The sequence below is a fragment of the Arvicola amphibius genome, chromosome 7 (assembly GCF_903992535.2).
Source record: "Arvicola amphibius chromosome 7, mArvAmp1.2, whole genome shotgun sequence".
In the NCBI taxonomy this organism is placed as follows: Eukaryota; Metazoa; Chordata; class Mammalia; order Rodentia; family Cricetidae; genus Arvicola; species Arvicola amphibius.
In genome coordinates, this window is record NC_052053.1 from 119227026 (window position 1) to 119244323 (window position 17298).

The 17298-nt window shown below is 38.4% G+C and overlaps 1 protein-coding gene across 4 annotated transcripts in view; it reads left to right on the plus strand.

The window, feature by feature from the left end:
- Positions 1-17298, plus strand: part of Ralgapa1 (Ral GTPase activating protein catalytic subunit alpha 1) — a 209075-nt gene that overhangs the window by 159578 nt on the left and 32199 nt on the right. For all 4 annotated transcript variants that reach the window (XM_038335965.2, XM_038335967.1, XM_038335968.2 and 1 more), the window contains 2 exons: positions 2545-2700; positions 17054-17212. In XM_038335965.2, coding sequence (XP_038191893.1) covers positions 2545-2700; positions 17054-17212 — 315 coding nt within the window. The remainder of the gene's footprint in view (positions 1-2544; positions 2701-17053; positions 17213-17298) is intronic.

Below are 17298 nucleotides of genomic sequence, written 5' to 3' on the forward strand. Positions count from 1 at the left end.
TGAGTGAATGGGTAAATAGATGTAGTGTATCGCGACAATCGAGCATAGCCAGAAAAAGGAATGAATGCTGTGGTGCTTAATTTTGATTGTCAATGTGATGGGATTTAGAATCACCATGGAAACAAATTCTGGACATGAGGAGCCTTTTAATCTAGATTAATGGAGGAAGGAAACTCCACTCTAAATTTGGATGATATCATTCCATGGTTGGGGTCCCAGACAGAATAAAAGGGGAAAGCAAGCTGAGCAGAGCATTCATTGCACTCTGCTTCCTGATTTGGGGTACAGTGCGTCTCAGCTGAAGAGCCAGTAACCTAAAACATATAGACACCTATAAAAGCCAGACAGCCAGGAAAGGAGCCCCTGGAAGAACTCACATATACGCCAAAGGTAGATAGGAAACCTAGACTTCCATCTCCACAAGGCAGTAATGAGAAGCTCTCCACACTGAGGTACTATCAGATGGCATCAGAGAAGGCCAAGAAAGCCAATGATTTCATCTCTTACCAGAACAATTTCTTACCTTCTGTGCATTAGATAGGTCAAGGGAACCATCCAGTTCTACAGCCCTGATACTGACACATATTATATATTATATCATAACCTAAAATGTTTCTAGATCTTCATACAGATCAATTGATAGGTTTTTAAATGTAATTGAAGTGCAGTTAAATTTTGTGATTTTTTTCAAATTTTTTTATTCTAGTCTGTAATGGGTATTAGGAAGACAGTTTTATGAGTAAATATGAGACATCTAATTAATTATTTTTGAAGTTGACATTGTTTTAACATTCTTCCAAATCATCTCAGATTTGATTTTTACTCTGATCTTAGTGACGCTGCAAAGCCTTTCTAGTTTACTCTTGAAACCTAGTTGTCTAATGTAAGTTCATAGCAAACATCAGCTGCTTCTTTCTTAAGTAACTTCTAGTTAGAGCTCCTTAAATACTTTTTAAAAAAAAATTACTGGTGTGAACAAATCACCTCTAATAAAGTTGCCTCTTGGCATATGTGGGGTTCAAGGACCCCCTTCAGATACCAAAATCCACAGTACTCACATCCCTAATATAAAAATGACAGCATAATGCACATTTTCCTGAATGATATATGGATTACTTATAATACCCAATAAAATGTAAACATTGTGTAAATAGTTGTTACATCAGGCCATGTGTGGTAGCACATGCCTTTGAGCCCATCGTTTGGGAGGTAGAGACAGGAAATTAGGAGTTCAAGGCCGGCCAGCCTGGGCTGTGTGAAACCCTGTGTCAAACTAGTTGCCACACTATATTATTTAGGAAATATTAATAACAAGATAAAAGTTTGTACCTGTTTGGTACAAGGTCTTTTTTTCTCTGAATACCTTCAATCCATAGTTGGTATAGTCTGTAGATGTGGACCCCACAGAGACAGAGAGCTAGCTGTAATGCTAGATTTAATATTGACCAGTAGCATATAAAAGACCTTCCTTTTTCCCCCTTTTATTGAAAATGGATTTTTTTCTCACATACTATATCCTGATTATGTTTCTCACATACTATATCCCTCCCTCTACTCCTAGTTCCTCCCACTTCCCCTCCTATCCAGATTCACCCCTTTTCTGCCTCATTAAAAAACAGGTTTCTAGGGGATAATAATAAAATGTAATAGAAGATGAAACAAAAACTAACACATCAGAATAAGACAAAACAAACCAGAAGGTAAATAACCTAAAAGAAGGCACAAGAAACCGCGACCCACTCATTCACACATTCAAGAATCCCATAAAACAAAGCAAAACAAAACAAAAAAACCCACTAAACTGGAAGCTGTTTTATAATATGCAGAGGACCTGTTGGATAAAACAGTAATAAGATAAAAATATTTTAAAACCTTAAAAAAGAAAAGTTCTGACACATAACATTATGAGACAAGAAATTTCTAAAGATACCATTGAGTTTGTTTTCTCTTGTCCATTTACTGTTGGCCATGCACATACCCTTAACAATAGTTGGTTTCCCCAGTGAGACTTTCTTGGAGAAAATTAACTTTTCATTTGCAAGTGTTTATCAGTTGGAGATGGATTCTGAGTTAGGGATGGGGCCACATACCCATTTCTCCTTTCAGCTCAAGGACTCCACGTGCAGGCCTTGAGTGTGCTGCCTCAGCCTCTGTGAGTTCACATGTGGGTCAGACTTGCTGATTTAGAGGCCTTGTTCTCCTGGTGTCCTTCATCTACTCTGGCTCTTACACTTTCTACACGCTCTTCTGTAGGATTCCCTGAGCCCCGAGGGAAGAGATTTGATGGATACTGTGTGTTTAGGGCAGAGTGCTCCCAGGTCTCTCATTTTCTACACACTGTCCAGCTGTGGATCTCTGTATTTGTTCCCATATACTGCAGGAAGAAGCTTCTCTGATGATGGCTGAGCAAGACACTGATCTATGAGTTTAGCAGAATGAAAAGACTTTATTCCTAACATCTTTGTAGATTGTTTTTTTCTTTTTTAACAGTGTTTCTGCTATTTTGTTGTTGATGATGCTTATGTAATTATTCATTGTTCCTAGGTAAATCTTACCAATCACTGTGGTTTCATGGGAGGACTACAAAAGAACAAAAGCACTGGACTGACCACACCATACTTTGCTACCTCTACAGTAGAAGTGATATTTCATGTATCAACAAGAATGCCTTCTGATTCTGATGACTCTCTTACCAAAAAAGTAAGTGCTAAGTTAAAGTACTTTGAAGTTAAATCTTATTAGTTAAGAAAATTAACACATAAAATACTAACATCCAATTGATAGAGCCCTGCTGAAAGATGAAGAGCTTGTTTCTTTAACCAATACCTTGTAATCACTTTTGTCTGTTGTTTGTGTTAGTGTGTACATGTGCACTAGTATAGAAAAGGCCGGGAGAGGCTCTCCAATCTCCCTGAAACTGGAGTTAAAGACACTTGTGAGCCACCCAGTGTGGCTGCTGAGAACTGAACTCGGGTCCTCTGGAAGAGGAGTACGTGCTCTTAGCCACAATCTCTTTAGCTTACTTTGCTGTTTTTAATAAAATTTAATTTGTATATTTGAAGTTTACAGCACTTTGGTTAGAAAATACATATAAGTGATAAATTATTTCTGTGATGAGGCAAATGAACTTATCCATCATCCATTAAGTAGCTACTTTTCTGTGGTAATAGCAGCTAAAATGTCTTTGAAGACAAAAATCTCATTATTGAACCAATCCTCTTGTTCACTGGATTCCTAGATGTGTTAACCTATACACCTGCTACTTTGTATCCTTAGACCTTTATCTCCCTATTTCCCTCCCTAACTGAATGGCTATTTTTGGTTTGGTTTTGATTTTTTATTCATTTGGTATATGTTCTTTGTTTTTCTGTTTCTTTGTTTGTAGACATAGTTTTGCTGTATAGTTCAAACTGTCCCTGAACTCATGATCCTTTTGCCCAGTATCTTGAGTGGTGCAATTATAAGTATATACCAAAACAAATCTGGCTTACTATTATATGTTTTTTATATTTGATTTTTTTTAAAATTCTGTACATAAACAAGGTCAAATTTTTCTTTGTTTGACTTATTTCTCTTAGCATAATCTTAGGTTTTTCTATGTTGTAGTAAATGGCAGAATCTTCTTTTTTAAAGCTAATCAACAGTTCAACACACACAAATCACATTTTCTTTTTCCATTACTCGTGAATGGATACTGTCCTGCTTTCATTTCTGTTGTTGTGATAAAAATTAGGGAAGAAAAGGTCTATTTTAGTTCATGATTCCAAGTTACAGTCTGTCATTGTGAGGAAGTCAAGTCAGGAACTTCAAATAGCTAATCACATCATCCACAGTCAAGAGCAGAGAGCAATGATGCACACATGTGCGCCCACTTGCTTGCTTCTACTTAGCGTAATTTTTCCAGTCTTAATAGTTCAGGAACCCCTGTCTAGGGACCGGTGCATCCCACAGTGGGCTGGTCCTTCCTTTCCTCATGAGTTTTCTTAAGACAGTTCCCCACAGGCATGCCCACAGGTCAACCCAATCCTTCACTGAGACTCTCTTCTGAGGTAATTCTAGGTTGTGTCAGATTGATCGATAAAGCTAGCTATTACAGATCTATAGGATGTTCCATTTCCTAGGTTTTATGAATATTCTGCAAGAAACCTGGGAGTGTGCATACCTTTATGAGATCATAGCCTAGTTCACTTTGTCAACTTAATACAGCCTACAATCATCTGAGAAGAAAGCTTCTGTTAAGGAATTGCCTAGATCAGATTAGCCTGTGAAACATGTCTTTGGGAGAGGGGGTTGTTGTTATTATTATTGATACAGGAGGGCCTGCCCACTCTGTATCCTTGGCAGATTGTTCTGGACTGAATACAAAAACTAGCTAAGAATGGACCAGAGCTGGCAGGGAGTATTTCCCATGATTCTTGCTGTATTTTCATGTCTGTGAAGAGTTCATGCTTGAATTCCTGCCTTCTTTCCTTTGGGAATATATTATAAGCTGTAAGCTACAATAAATCCTTTCCTCTGTTAAGTTGCTTTAGGTCCGAGAGTTTTCTCACACTGACAGAAAGGAAGCTGGAGCGGGTGGTGGCTTCACCTCTTTGTGCATGTCCTCAGGGAGATTGGTAGTTCACATGCCGTTCTCTTCTTAGCGGTCTGTGCTGTGTTCCGTGATTGCTCCATTCTACACCCTCACAGCAGTGCTCTCCTCTTTTTATAATAACCGTCCATCAAAGCTTGTCGTTATTTTAATTTCACATTCTCAGGAAAATAACTTCCTTTCCATACACCTCTTTGGTTTAACTTCTCTTTGGAGAAATATGTGTTCTGGTCTTTTGCGCATTTTTTACTGTCTTATGTCATCTTAGGAGTTCTTTATATATTGTAGATATTAATCCCTTATCCTATGATTGATCAATATTTATGGACTCCAATTTGATTTTTTTTGTTACCTTTGTATTTAATGTCAATCCAAGAAACCATTGCCAAATCCAGTACCATGGCGATGATTCTCTGTTTTCCTCAGAGAGCTTTTTTAGTTTTACCTCCTGGCATCTAGGTTCTCTATTCATACTAAGATTCAGATACTCTGTATCTATAAATGCCTGTCTTTTTCATCACTATTTATAGAGAAACTGCTGCATTCTAGTTCATTAGTCTACATATCTGTCCTTATACCAATTCCATACTCTTGATGGCTATCCCATTCTAATTTGGACTCAAGAAATATGAATCTTCCAGCTTTTTCTCAGGATTGTTTTGGCTTTAAACAGCTCTTAAAATTATATATAAAAGCTTTAGAATGGGTTTCTATTTCTATTCCAGAATCTACTGGAATTCTTTCTTTTCTAATTACCAAGTAGAAAATAAGGAGTTATGACATTTTTATACATACATATAGTGTTACTTTGGTCCCTCTGTTAAATTGTTGGGATTTTGATAGAGATATGTTGAACCTGTAGATAACATCAGGTACAATTAGTGTTGTGCCTTTGAGGTTTTTTTTATTGCATTTCAGAATTTATTTTGTGTACTTGTAACGATACAAACGTGGAGGTCATTGAGAACCCGCTGTCTGCTTCCATCATGTGGGTCCCAGTGGTGCACGTTGACTCATCAGCCTGGCAACAGGAGCTTTGTTCTTGCTGAGCTACCTTTCTGGCCTGTTATGTATGTATCTTTGTTTGTTTGTTTGGAGTATGTGTGTGTGTGTGTGTGTGTGTGTGTGTGTGTGTGTGTGTGTGTGTACATGAACACATGCTTGCCTGTATGCCACAGTACATGTGGAGGTTGGAGAACAACTTGAGGAGGTTGGTTTTTCCTTCCACCTACGGATTCTCAAGGTTGAACTCAGGCTGTCAGGCGCCTTACCTGCTGAACCCTCTTGTCGGCACCTTCTAATTTTTTTAATGTAATGGTAATAATTTTTGAACTTTTATAATATAGGCATGTGCATTACTGTTAAATTAAGTATTGTTGAAGAAATACCCAGCCTAAATTAGCTTTTTATTTAAGGCAATTTTAAAGGGTTTGTCTCTCTCAAAATCAAACAGAAGATATAAATATAATCTCATAATTCAGTATTGCTACTCTAAACCTTTTCATAGACATCAAAAACAAAAACATACTGTTTTTTTCCATATACTAATTTTCCCTTTTCTTTATTCTTTATGGTGCTTCCTGTTAATATGCTCTTCAAGCATCCTAGTAATATTTTTTCTCAATAGCAGCCTTATATTTTAGTTTTATTATAATATCACTTTTTTCTAACAGGTTAAATGTTTAAACTTAATCATAGAAGCCAGTTGTCTTACACCAGTTCCTTTTAATAAAAAATCACTTTCTGTATTGGTATTTTTTCTCCCGAATTTAATAAATTCCACATTAGTGGTAATAAGTTGAGGCCTAGAACATGTCCTATTACAAATGAACAATTGGATTTCATTAGGTTGTCCCCCCTGTCCTTTGTACATATATCTTCAGGTGTGTTAATCCATTCAGTAGACACATTAATGAGCACCGGTTGCAGTGTAATATTGGAGGAAGTAAAGCTTGTTGACCTCAACATGGAGTTTAATACCTCTAATTAAATTAGATAGTCAACAGTCAGTATAAAGAAATAGCCATGCCTCTGGCAAGCTAGAATTATTTATGACTCTGATTCTGTGTTTTAAACTTGGTTGAAGAAAAGTCATTTATATCCATTTTATAAAAACTAAATTTAGTTCTGACTTTTTATTTTAAATATTACGTAGTACTTTTGTAAATTATTTTTAAACATTTTATTTTCTCAGAATACAAAGTTAATGTCCCTGGATCTATTTAAGTATAGCGTGTGTGTGTGTGTGTGTGTGTGTGTGTGTGTGTGTGTGTGTGTGTGTAAAGTGAAGCAAGGTATTTCAAAGCCCAAGATAATAGCAGCAGAATTTTTGTAATATAAACTATACTTTTTGAACAAATTATCCATTCAATCTAGTAAAATCTCTCTTAGGAATATTATGCCACTGTATCAAAAATCCTGATATGACCCCACTCCAAGCCATCCGTTCTATAAATTATTTCTACCTGAGAAAGAGTGATGGAAAGTGGTTAAAAATAATTTCCACTTAGCTGACTGTTTTCACCCCTAAAAATCAAAAGTGCAGCAAGAATTGGTGTAAAGTGCTGAGCGGAACTGCTCTCAGCTCCTCTGTCCCCTTGTCACAGCCACTTGCTGACACTCTGCTGCCAAGGTAGCTGAGTCATCCTTTTAGAAGTTTGGTGAAGATCAAGTTGAGATAATTGTAAAATACTTAGTTGGACTCTCTAGGCTCTCTTTCATTTTCTGAACCCCCAAAAGAGGAAAAAGAAGTACTCTGTTTAAGTCTATTTCCTTTGAAACATCACACTATTAGTGTGATGGACAACCTGTCATGTCTCGAGACTTGACCACAGTAGTTTCTCAATAAGCGGTTCTTAAAGACTCTACTTGGTCCAGCTTGTATTTCAAATCTATTTTTATTTTAATTTTAAAATAAAATTAGCATGTGAGAGATTTCCCAAAGGACTACAAGCTAAATATTATCTGTAAAATTAACTGGAAAACAACTATAGAATAATACCAAAAAGGTTTTATTATTTCAGTAAAAATGGGATTAATAATATAATTGATAGGCATTATGGAATCGTCCTAGAGCTTCCTGTCGCTATGGTAAACTCCATGACTAAAAGCAATGTGAAGGAAGAAAGGCTTGTATAAACCAGTCACAGTCCCTCCATGAGGGAAGCCAGGCCAGGAGCTGAAGCAGAAGCAGGGCCCATGTAGGAACTCTCCTTAGTGGCTTCCTTGGCTTCCTTTTTTTATACAAGACCAAACTGCCCAGTATCCATAGTGGGCTGAGCCCTCCCACATCAGTTATTACTCAAGAAAATGCCCCCCAGACATGTCTGCAGGTCAGTCTGAGGGAGGCATCTTCTCTGTTGATGTTCCCTCTTCCCAGATCGCCCAAGCTTTGTCAGGTTGACAAAAACAGACACAGAAATTCTGCTCATAGTTTCAGATCAAAAATATAACAATTAATGTTACAATTCTATTCAATATCATATTCCCCCATAACCCCACCTTTCTTAAGTGTACTCCTGATGAAAAAGACAGAGGGTAGAAGTAATATCAGTAGTTCCATGCCAGCCTTTCTCACTACTGTGAGCAGCATGATCTGGACAGGAAAGCAGTAGCTCCTCGTTGCACACTGGGTAAGACTTAAGCGCAGTGTCCTCCACATGTGTGACTACCTTCCTGCTTAGCTCTCTGCTCCCCTCTGGTCGTCTTTCTGTCCTGCTCATTTCACCTTTCTCATCGCCCTCCAAATCAAGTGCGCTCCTGTGTGCGGCTGTAGATCCTGAAGGGTTCGCAGTCTGCATTTCCCCAGGCTGCTTCGTTCTCACTGTCCTATTCTCACACTTGCTTGGCAGTTGCTCAGACGGCTCATTCTAGCTAAAGACCTCCCTCTACTCAGGAACGCTGTCCCTTTGCTCTGCATTGCATTTTCAAATCTTTGTGGTGTGTGTGCACATGTGTGTGCATACTAGCAGTGCCCGCCACACATACACAGTCATCAGAAAACAACCTCAGATTGTCAGTCCTCACCTTCTACTTTGATTGAGTTGGGCTCTCTCATTCTGTCACTGTGTACACCTGACTAGCTGGCAAGCTCCTGACGTTCCTGGGTTCTGAGAACCTGGCGCATGTCCTCATGCTTCCATGTCAAACACTACCCTCTAAGTCATCTCCTTACCTTAGCATGTTTTCTTTATAGCACTTGTCACCGTGCAAAGTTATCATGTTTGCTTATTTTATTTTTATTATTTAAAATATACATATATCATCTATATATTGGTTTTTTAAAACAGAGTTTCTCTGAGTAGCCCTGGCTATCCTGGAACTCACTCTGTAGACCAGGCTGGCCTCAAACTGCCTCTGCTTCCAAAATGCTGGGATTAAAGGGTATTCTACCACTACCTGGCTACAATATATTTTAATCCTATTTTCTCCCTTCCCAGATCCTCCACACCTCCACCCAACTTCATGTTCTTTCTCTCTCTCGCTCTCAAAAAAAAAAGAAGCAAACAAATTAAAAAACGATTTTTTAAAAATCCAAACAAAAGATAAAACAGACAAAAACAACCAACCAAGGAGTCCACTCTGCCTAGGCAGCTCCTACTCCTGGGCCTGGAGTCCGTCTTGGAAGTGTGGCTGTATACAGTGCCACTCCATTGGGGAGAGCCAGCTTTCCCTCTCCTAGAAGGTTTCAAGTTCACTATTTGCTTATTCTTTATATATTTATTTGATTCCCCACATGTACACACTATAATACCATATTCTACAAGAAAGATAAAGACTTTCTTAAGTATTGTATTTCTAGAACCTAGAACTAAGCCTATTGGTGTAATGAACAAAAATGTTACTGAATCTAGCCAGGTGGTGGTGGCACACGCCTTTAATCCCAGCACTCGGGAGGCTTTTAAGAATTAATTTTTCTTCTTGGAGAGATGGCTCGATGAGTAAGAGCACTTACTGCTCTTGCAAAAGACCAGAGTACAGTTCCAAGCACCCAGTTCATGTGGCCCACTACTGTCCCAGCTCCAGTGCCCCTAGCTTCTGCGGTCATTGGCACCCATGCACATACCCATATGTGAATTAACACACATAACATAATTTAAGATAATAAAAAATTAATCTTTGAAAAGAGAAACTTTTGTTTGTTTTTTGGAGAGAGAGTTTCTCTATTTAGCCCTGTCTGGAACTCTCTTTGTAAATCAAGATAGCTTTGAACTTAGAGATCCACCTGCCTCTGCCCCAAGTGCTGGGATCCAGGACTTGGACCACCATATCCTGTTAAACTTTTCTTAATTGATTATAATGAATGACCCACATAGCTAATGAGTGTATGAAAATATTTAAACTATAAAATTATATATGATACTCAGGATGCTGAAGCAGGAAAATTGCCATAGTTCACTTTGAGGTCAGCCTGGGCTACATAGTAAAACCCCATCTAGCTCAGTGGGTGAGATTGGAGCAGTAAGAGTCCTGTTTGGATTTCCTCACAGGGGCTGTTTCTGCTTCCATGGGTACTTTAACTCGTAATTTAAATATTGTATGTATACTTTAGCTTTTAGTGCAAGTGCCATTATAGACTGGTGTCCTTTGCTATTTATATTCAGAAAAAAAACTGTTTGGAACGTTGTCTGTAACTTACTTGGTGTTTGTTAGCTTATTTTACTTTTGTTTTCATGGAACCCAAGGCTTTGAGCTCAGAGATCACATTTGTCAATCCTCAGAGCATTTGCAAAAGCTAGTACAGACAGCTTTCAGACTCACCTAGTAATAAAAGAAAGAAGGTAGGTTGAAAGGAAGTAAAGAAGGATAGAAGAGAGAAGAGCTTTTTGAGAATTCATGAACTAGTTTGGGTATGTGGATGAATTATTTAATGTAGAGCACCTGTAGAGGAAATAGGAAGGAAAGAACAAAAACTAACACTTTTTTCAAATGGAGAGCTTGTTAGAGGTGTGGTGATGCAGCCAGGAGGATCGAAGACTCGGGTTTTGATTGAGAGAGTGTAATTAGTTGGTTCCTGCTTTTAACAGAAATGGAGTTGGCCAGGCAGTGGTGCCCACACCTTTAATCCCAGCACTTGGAAGGTAGAAGCAGGTGGATCTCTCTGAGTTCGAGGCCAACTGTTTCTGTCATTACTTTTTTTCAGAAGTCACTTTCTTGCACTTCATGCTTAATCAATTAATATTATTTCCTTCTCAGGTCTCTGAGGCAGTTGAAGATGAGATAGTTATAGTCTCCCTTATTTTACGATATTCAGAAAAATCCACTAAAGAAATGTAAAGTATATAAAGTATAAAGTTGAGAGATATCAAAAGATAGTTTGGGATGGTAATGCAAGTTGTCTTAGAAAGTAAATTGGGTACCAAAATTTGAACTCACCAAGATAGGATAGATGTAAAGTATTTTCTCTGAATTTGTCAATGCAAATGGACTGAACATTGTTGATGTACTTATTGCCTGTAGTTATTGTACTTGCTGTATATAGTTTTCTTGTATTATTTATAGCCTTTTTATTATAGACAAAGATGGAAATACAGTGATAATATTTGTATTTTAATAATACATATATTGTTTGTAAATAAATAAACATATTATTTGTATTTTAATAAATCCGGGACAGGCAGGATTGTTACACAGAGAAACCCTGTTTCAGAGAGAGAGAGGAGAGAGAGAGAGAGAGAGGGAGAGGGAGAGAGGGAGAGAGGGAGAGAGGATAGTCTAACTTATGAGGCAGAAATAGTTACCTTCCATGATTTCTAGTCCCCAACCCCATTTCATGACACTAAGGAAGTAAAACATTAGCTCCAGATTATTTGTTGATAAAAATGAATGTGTTGTATTGCCATAAGTGGATGTTTTAGTTCTTTTATACTACTGTAAAAAATGCCAGGGATTGGATGACATACAAGTTTCTCCTCACAGTGGTAGGGGCTGGCAAGATCAGGAGACTGGCAGATCCGTGTCTGTTGAGGAGCCACTAACCTGTTCACAGATGACTGGGCTGCCCACAATAACCACATATGTTGAAAGTGGCAAACAAGCTCTCTGGAGTCTTTTTTTTTTTAATTTAATTTAATTTTATTTTATTTTTGGTTTTTCAAGACAGGGTTTCTCTGTAGCTTTGGAGCTGTCCTGGAACTAGCTCTTGTAAACCAGGCTGGTCTCGAACTCACAGAGATCCGCCTGCCTCTGCCTCCCGAGTGCTGGGATTAAAGGCGTGCACCACCGCCGCCCGTGGAGTCTTTTTTTTTATGGACACTAACCCCTTTAAAAATGATGTAATCACCTCTCCAAGTCCCTACCTGGTGGGACCCAAATTGTTAATAGCATCCAGTGGAGGCTCGCACGTAAGCTTTAGGAGCATGCAGACATCTATAACAGTGGCAAACATCTGGCTTTACAGTGGGGTGTGAAACAGGCCATGCCCCTGAAAATACCAACACTTGCAGATGGCTTGTGAGTATAGATAATGAGGGGGTGATCACTAGGAGCTGTGGTAAGTTCGGCACAACTAATCACATAAAACTGAATTTGTTTTAATAGGATTACTAGTTCAGGACCAACCGTAGACTGTGTGAAGTTTTTTGTTGTGTGTAAGTTGAAGCAGTATGGTCATAACAGTTTGGTATGCATGGTGATGACTGGTTGTATAATCATATTCAGCATAAAAATGCTTTAACAGGAGGAAATACTGCAAAGTGTCTCAAGTTTGTCTTCTAGACCCAGACTGCCTGTGTTTGAATGTTGTTTTTCTCACAGCTTTTTTTTTTTAATCTTAGCCAAACTTTTTCCTTTAAGCTTCAAATGTTTATCTGGAAAAATAGTAGTAATACTGATTGTACTTGCTTTTTAATTGTTGTGATAATGAAATGAATTATCATAGAATATATAGAATAGTGTACCCTTAATAAATAATATGTAATAAATACCCTCAATAAATGAAAGGTGTCTTTTTAAGCAGAGTGAAAACCTGCAAATGACTGTTATGTCAGCCATTTGATATTTATGTTCAGAACTTGAATGAAGTCATAGGAATGTTAACTTAATGTTAACTCTGATCTAGAAAAGAATGAACAGCACATTGAATAGCACATTGAATAGCAGAATCAGGCTAACAATAGACCCTAGCAAGCTTAAAGATAACCTAGACTTGGCAAAGTAAAATGGTAACAATAAATATGGAATCCTTTCTTTAAATGGAGCAATTGATTTTACCTGCTTAAAAAACTTTGAGGGTGTCTGAGTAGATGGAGGAGCTTGCTGCCAAGCCTGGCAACCTAAGTTCAGTTCCCTATAAATGTACATGGTGGAAGGGGAGAACAAGCTGCCCTCTGACTCCCACACTTACACTGTGGAGTGTGTGCAAACACATATGCGCTCTCTCCCTCCCTCCCTCCCTCCCTCTGGATATTGTAAGAATTTTTTTAGATTTTTGAGACAGGGTAGCCCTGTGTAGCCCTCACTGTCCTGGAACTTACGTTGTAGACCAAGCTGGCCTTGAACTCAGAAATCCACTCATCTCTGCCTACCAGAGTGCTGGGACTACTAGAGAGGAGTCACTACGCCTGGCAAGATTTTTAAAAAAGAACTTTGGCTAGCTGTTTGGTGCCATAAAGTTTCAGAAAATAATTTAGTGACAGAGGAAGAAATAGTCACATTAGAGTTTACTGTATCAGAGAATATATTTGATATTCATTCCAGACATTGCAGTCTCATAGAATTACCAGAATACTAAGACAGTAATCCAGCAAAAAGACACTTTTAGCCTGAAAAAAAGTGCAGATATTGAAAGGACCTTCAAATACCTGAAAAGATTTAAAAAGATAGAATACATATTGGATTCATATGGTAAGGCTCATTTGCTTCATGTAAAAGAGTGTTATGATTTTCACTCCTTAGAGGTAGACTGGGCTAATTATGAACAACTACACTCCAACTTTAAAAGTTTTAGAGGTCAGATATCTACTCTTTGGGATATCACAGTTGAGGTATTGGGTGTGATATTACTCCTTTAGCATATCTTCCAATATTAACATCCTGTAATGGATAAAAGACTTCAGTTTACACATGTTGACTTTCATTGTATTTTCTTCATGGATTAATGCTGGTCATCTGTAACATACAGTACAGTTTAGGTTCCAGAGTGATGTTAGTACCACTTGAAAGTGAATTTAGATGGATACTTTGGTTGCCAGTCGTCAGAAAGATCTGTCCCATATACACAGCAGTCTGCTGCTCTTTCAAAAAGTGATTTGCACATGGGTTCAAAATCAGATAGTCTGGATATGGTGGTACATGCCTTTAGTACAAATACTCAGGAAACAGAGGCAGGATTTCTGTGTTTGAGGCCAGCCTCATCTATATATTGAGTTCCAGGACAGCCAGAGCTACACAGAGAAACCCTGTCTCAAAAAACAAGAGAGAGAATATCATATAGATAGGTACTCCTCTGAGAAATTTTAGAGTACAGAAAAACTTACTGAGTATACCTAGGACATAGTCTTTTAAGTCCTTAAGAGATAAGAAATAAATAAATATAAATATAAAATTGTATAAAAAGTAATGTACCAATGTAGACATGTGTTTGCTAACTTGTTTTTATTGCTGGCATTATGACTTCTGACACCTTTTGGTCACTAGAAAGCCATCTTTGAGTAGTCTCTCAGAAACCCCCAATGCACATCGATGATTAACATCTGCATGTTTTAAAGTTAATGATATCATTAGGACAGCCTCAAACAATTATATTTTTAGCATTTGAATCTAAATAATAAAGTAGTTTTCATGAAAATTCTTCCTTTAAATATCAAACACATGTAGAATGATTTGTTGGTACACATGTTTCTATGCAAAAAAAAATTACAACATCTTGACCAAAAAAAAATAAATTAAGTGTGCTTTTATAAGCTTCTATAGCAGCCCTTTAAATACTATGTGGAAGATGTTTGAAGACAGCCTTGGTTAAAAGATAATAGTACAGTGCCTTGTTCTCTTATTTCTTTAGATAAGTGGCACTAGAAATTATAGGTAATTTTGGCAAGAGTTCAAGGGTTAATGTAGCAGATAAATAAAAGGAATTTTCTGTAAATTGAGACCTGCATTATTTCAGTTGTCTTGTCTTTCCTAGCCTAACTCATTTAATTTTAAAAAGTAAATACTTAAATTCTTCCTGACAGTGTGCTCAGCTTTTACTATCATTTATTACTTCAATTATACTTGATATCACTTAGAACAATCTGCCATTTGGAAATCTCAGGATAGCCTGGAGCGTAGTATTAGATCTGGCTGCTATTGTAACATGTACAGCATATGACATTAATGTATCAGAATTAGATTGGATCATCCCTCCTGGTTACATTTATTTCACATTTCTTTTGTATTCAGTTAACATAAACCTATTAGGGAAGCTGACACATGGGGATGGCTGTATAGGAAGGATATTTTTAAAGTATTTTGATTAAAAAATGAAATTATGGAGCCATAGCTTTTCTAGGCTCTGTAATCTTTTCTTTTTCTTTTTGCTTTTTCTCTTTTTCTTTTTAGAAATGGCATAGTCTAAGTCTGCATTTATGTTATGCCTGTTTGTATACACAGGTGTAAGGAGTCAATTCCTGGGCTAAGGAGGGGCTGAAAAGATCCTTTCAGAAATTGAACTTTAGTCCTCTTTTTGTTTGTCAGACATTAAATTCTTCTATACCTGCCTTATGGTTTTTAATCCAACAATTGCATATATAAAAATAGAAATCACCGTACATTTTCTCAGACTGGCTTTATCTTTTTTCTTCTTCTAAACTTTCCCAACCACAGTGTGGCTAGATACCTGACAGTAATGGAAAGGCCAGGGGAAAGCATCTGCCAAACATAGACTCACATGTTCCAGATACACTAGATGACAGAAGTTTATAATAAAAGTGATGTTTATACCATAATCTCTATGAGGAAAAGTCAGTAACATGCATTGTGTTCATTTTTTAACAACTTACTAGAAACACAACTTTTATTTTTTTTCTCATGGTTTATTTTTTTATATTTAAAAAATTTCCATCTCCTCCCCTCCTCCTCCCCCCTCCCTCCCCTCCTCCTCCCCCTTTCCTCCTCTCCTTCTCCCCCTTCCCTCCCCTCCCCTCCACCCATACCTCCCCTCCCTCCCTCTCAAGGCCAAGGAGCCATCAGGGTTCCCTACTCTATGCTAAGACCAAGGTCCTCCCAACTCCCCCCAGGTCCAGGAAGGTGATCTACCAAGCTGAGAAGGCTCCCACAGAGCCCGTCCATGCAGAAGAATCAGAGCCCAGCGCCATTGTCCTTTGCTTCTCAGTCAGCCCCCACTGTTGGCCACATTCAGAGAGACGGGTTTGGTCGCATGATCCATCAGTCCCATTCCAACTTGAGTTGGTGATCTCCCATTAGTTCTGTCCCACCGTCTCCATGAGTGAACGCACCCCTCACGTTCCTGACTTTCTCCCTCATGTTCTCTCTCTCCTTCTGCTCCTCATCAGGACCTTGGGAGCTCAGTCCAGTGCTCCAATGTGGGGCTCAGTCATTTTCCCCATCTATCGCCAGCTGGAGGTTCCCTCACGGTCCTGACTTTCTTTCTCATGTTCTCTCTCCTGCTCCTCATCAGGACCTTGGGAGCTCAGTCCGGTGCTCCAATGTGGGGCTCTGTCATTTTCTTCATCTATCGTCAGGTGGAGGTTCTATGGTGATATGCAAGAAATTCATCAGTATGGCTATAGGAACTGGCCTTTTCAGGCTCCCTCTCCTCAGCTGCCCAAGGAACTAACTGGGGGCGTCTCCCTGGAAACCTGGGAACCCCTCTAGAGTCAAGTCTCTTGACAACCCTCAGGTGGCTCCAGGGAAACACAACTTTTAATACTTTTCTTTCTTACAGTTTTAATTACAAACCCTCTCAAGATTGCCAGGAGCACCTTTGTCAGCAGCACAAATATCTAAGTTACATTCCTAGGGTCTAATCAATATCCAGGCTCTGTTTGGAGGGTGTCTAAGTTAACATTGTGGGGAGGTGCTGAAATTAATTTGTTAGACCAACTTTCTCGTGCTGAGTAAGGATTATAAAATGCACAGTCACCTATTGCTTTGCTCCTCTTCTGACTGCCTTCTTCAGACCACCTTGCTATTCATTAGCACTTCAGAAATGCATAGAAGAAGGGGAGAAGAATCTTAAGTCAGTCGCTCTTTAAAACAGTCTCTGAGAGGCTTGAGTGTGGAATTGCATTGGCACAGTTGCTAATTGAAAGAGCGGGCTGTGTCTCTTCTCTGCAGTCTTTCTGTCTTGTTGACTGGGAATTGAGAGTGCCTGGTCTTCTTGATGGCTTTGAGTGTTTGTATCTTGAGTGTCATGAAAATGATCGACTGTTTCTCTTCGGTGTGCTCTGTTGTCACTAGCTGTATAACTATGCTCACACGGCTTTTATAAAGTACTATAAACTGTTTCCTTGATTTTTCCAGTTGAGACACCTAGGAAATGATGAAGTACACATTGTTTGGTCAGAACATACTAGAGACTACAGAAGAGGAATTATTCCTACAGAATTTGGCGATGTCCTCATTGTTATATATCCAATGAAAAACCATATGTTCAGTATCCAGATCATGAAGAAACCAGAGGTAAGAACTCCTCCGCTTCTGCCTTAGTAATAGATTTTCAGTTGTAAAATGGGGGAAATGCCAGACTCTAGCTGTGTCGCTTGTCC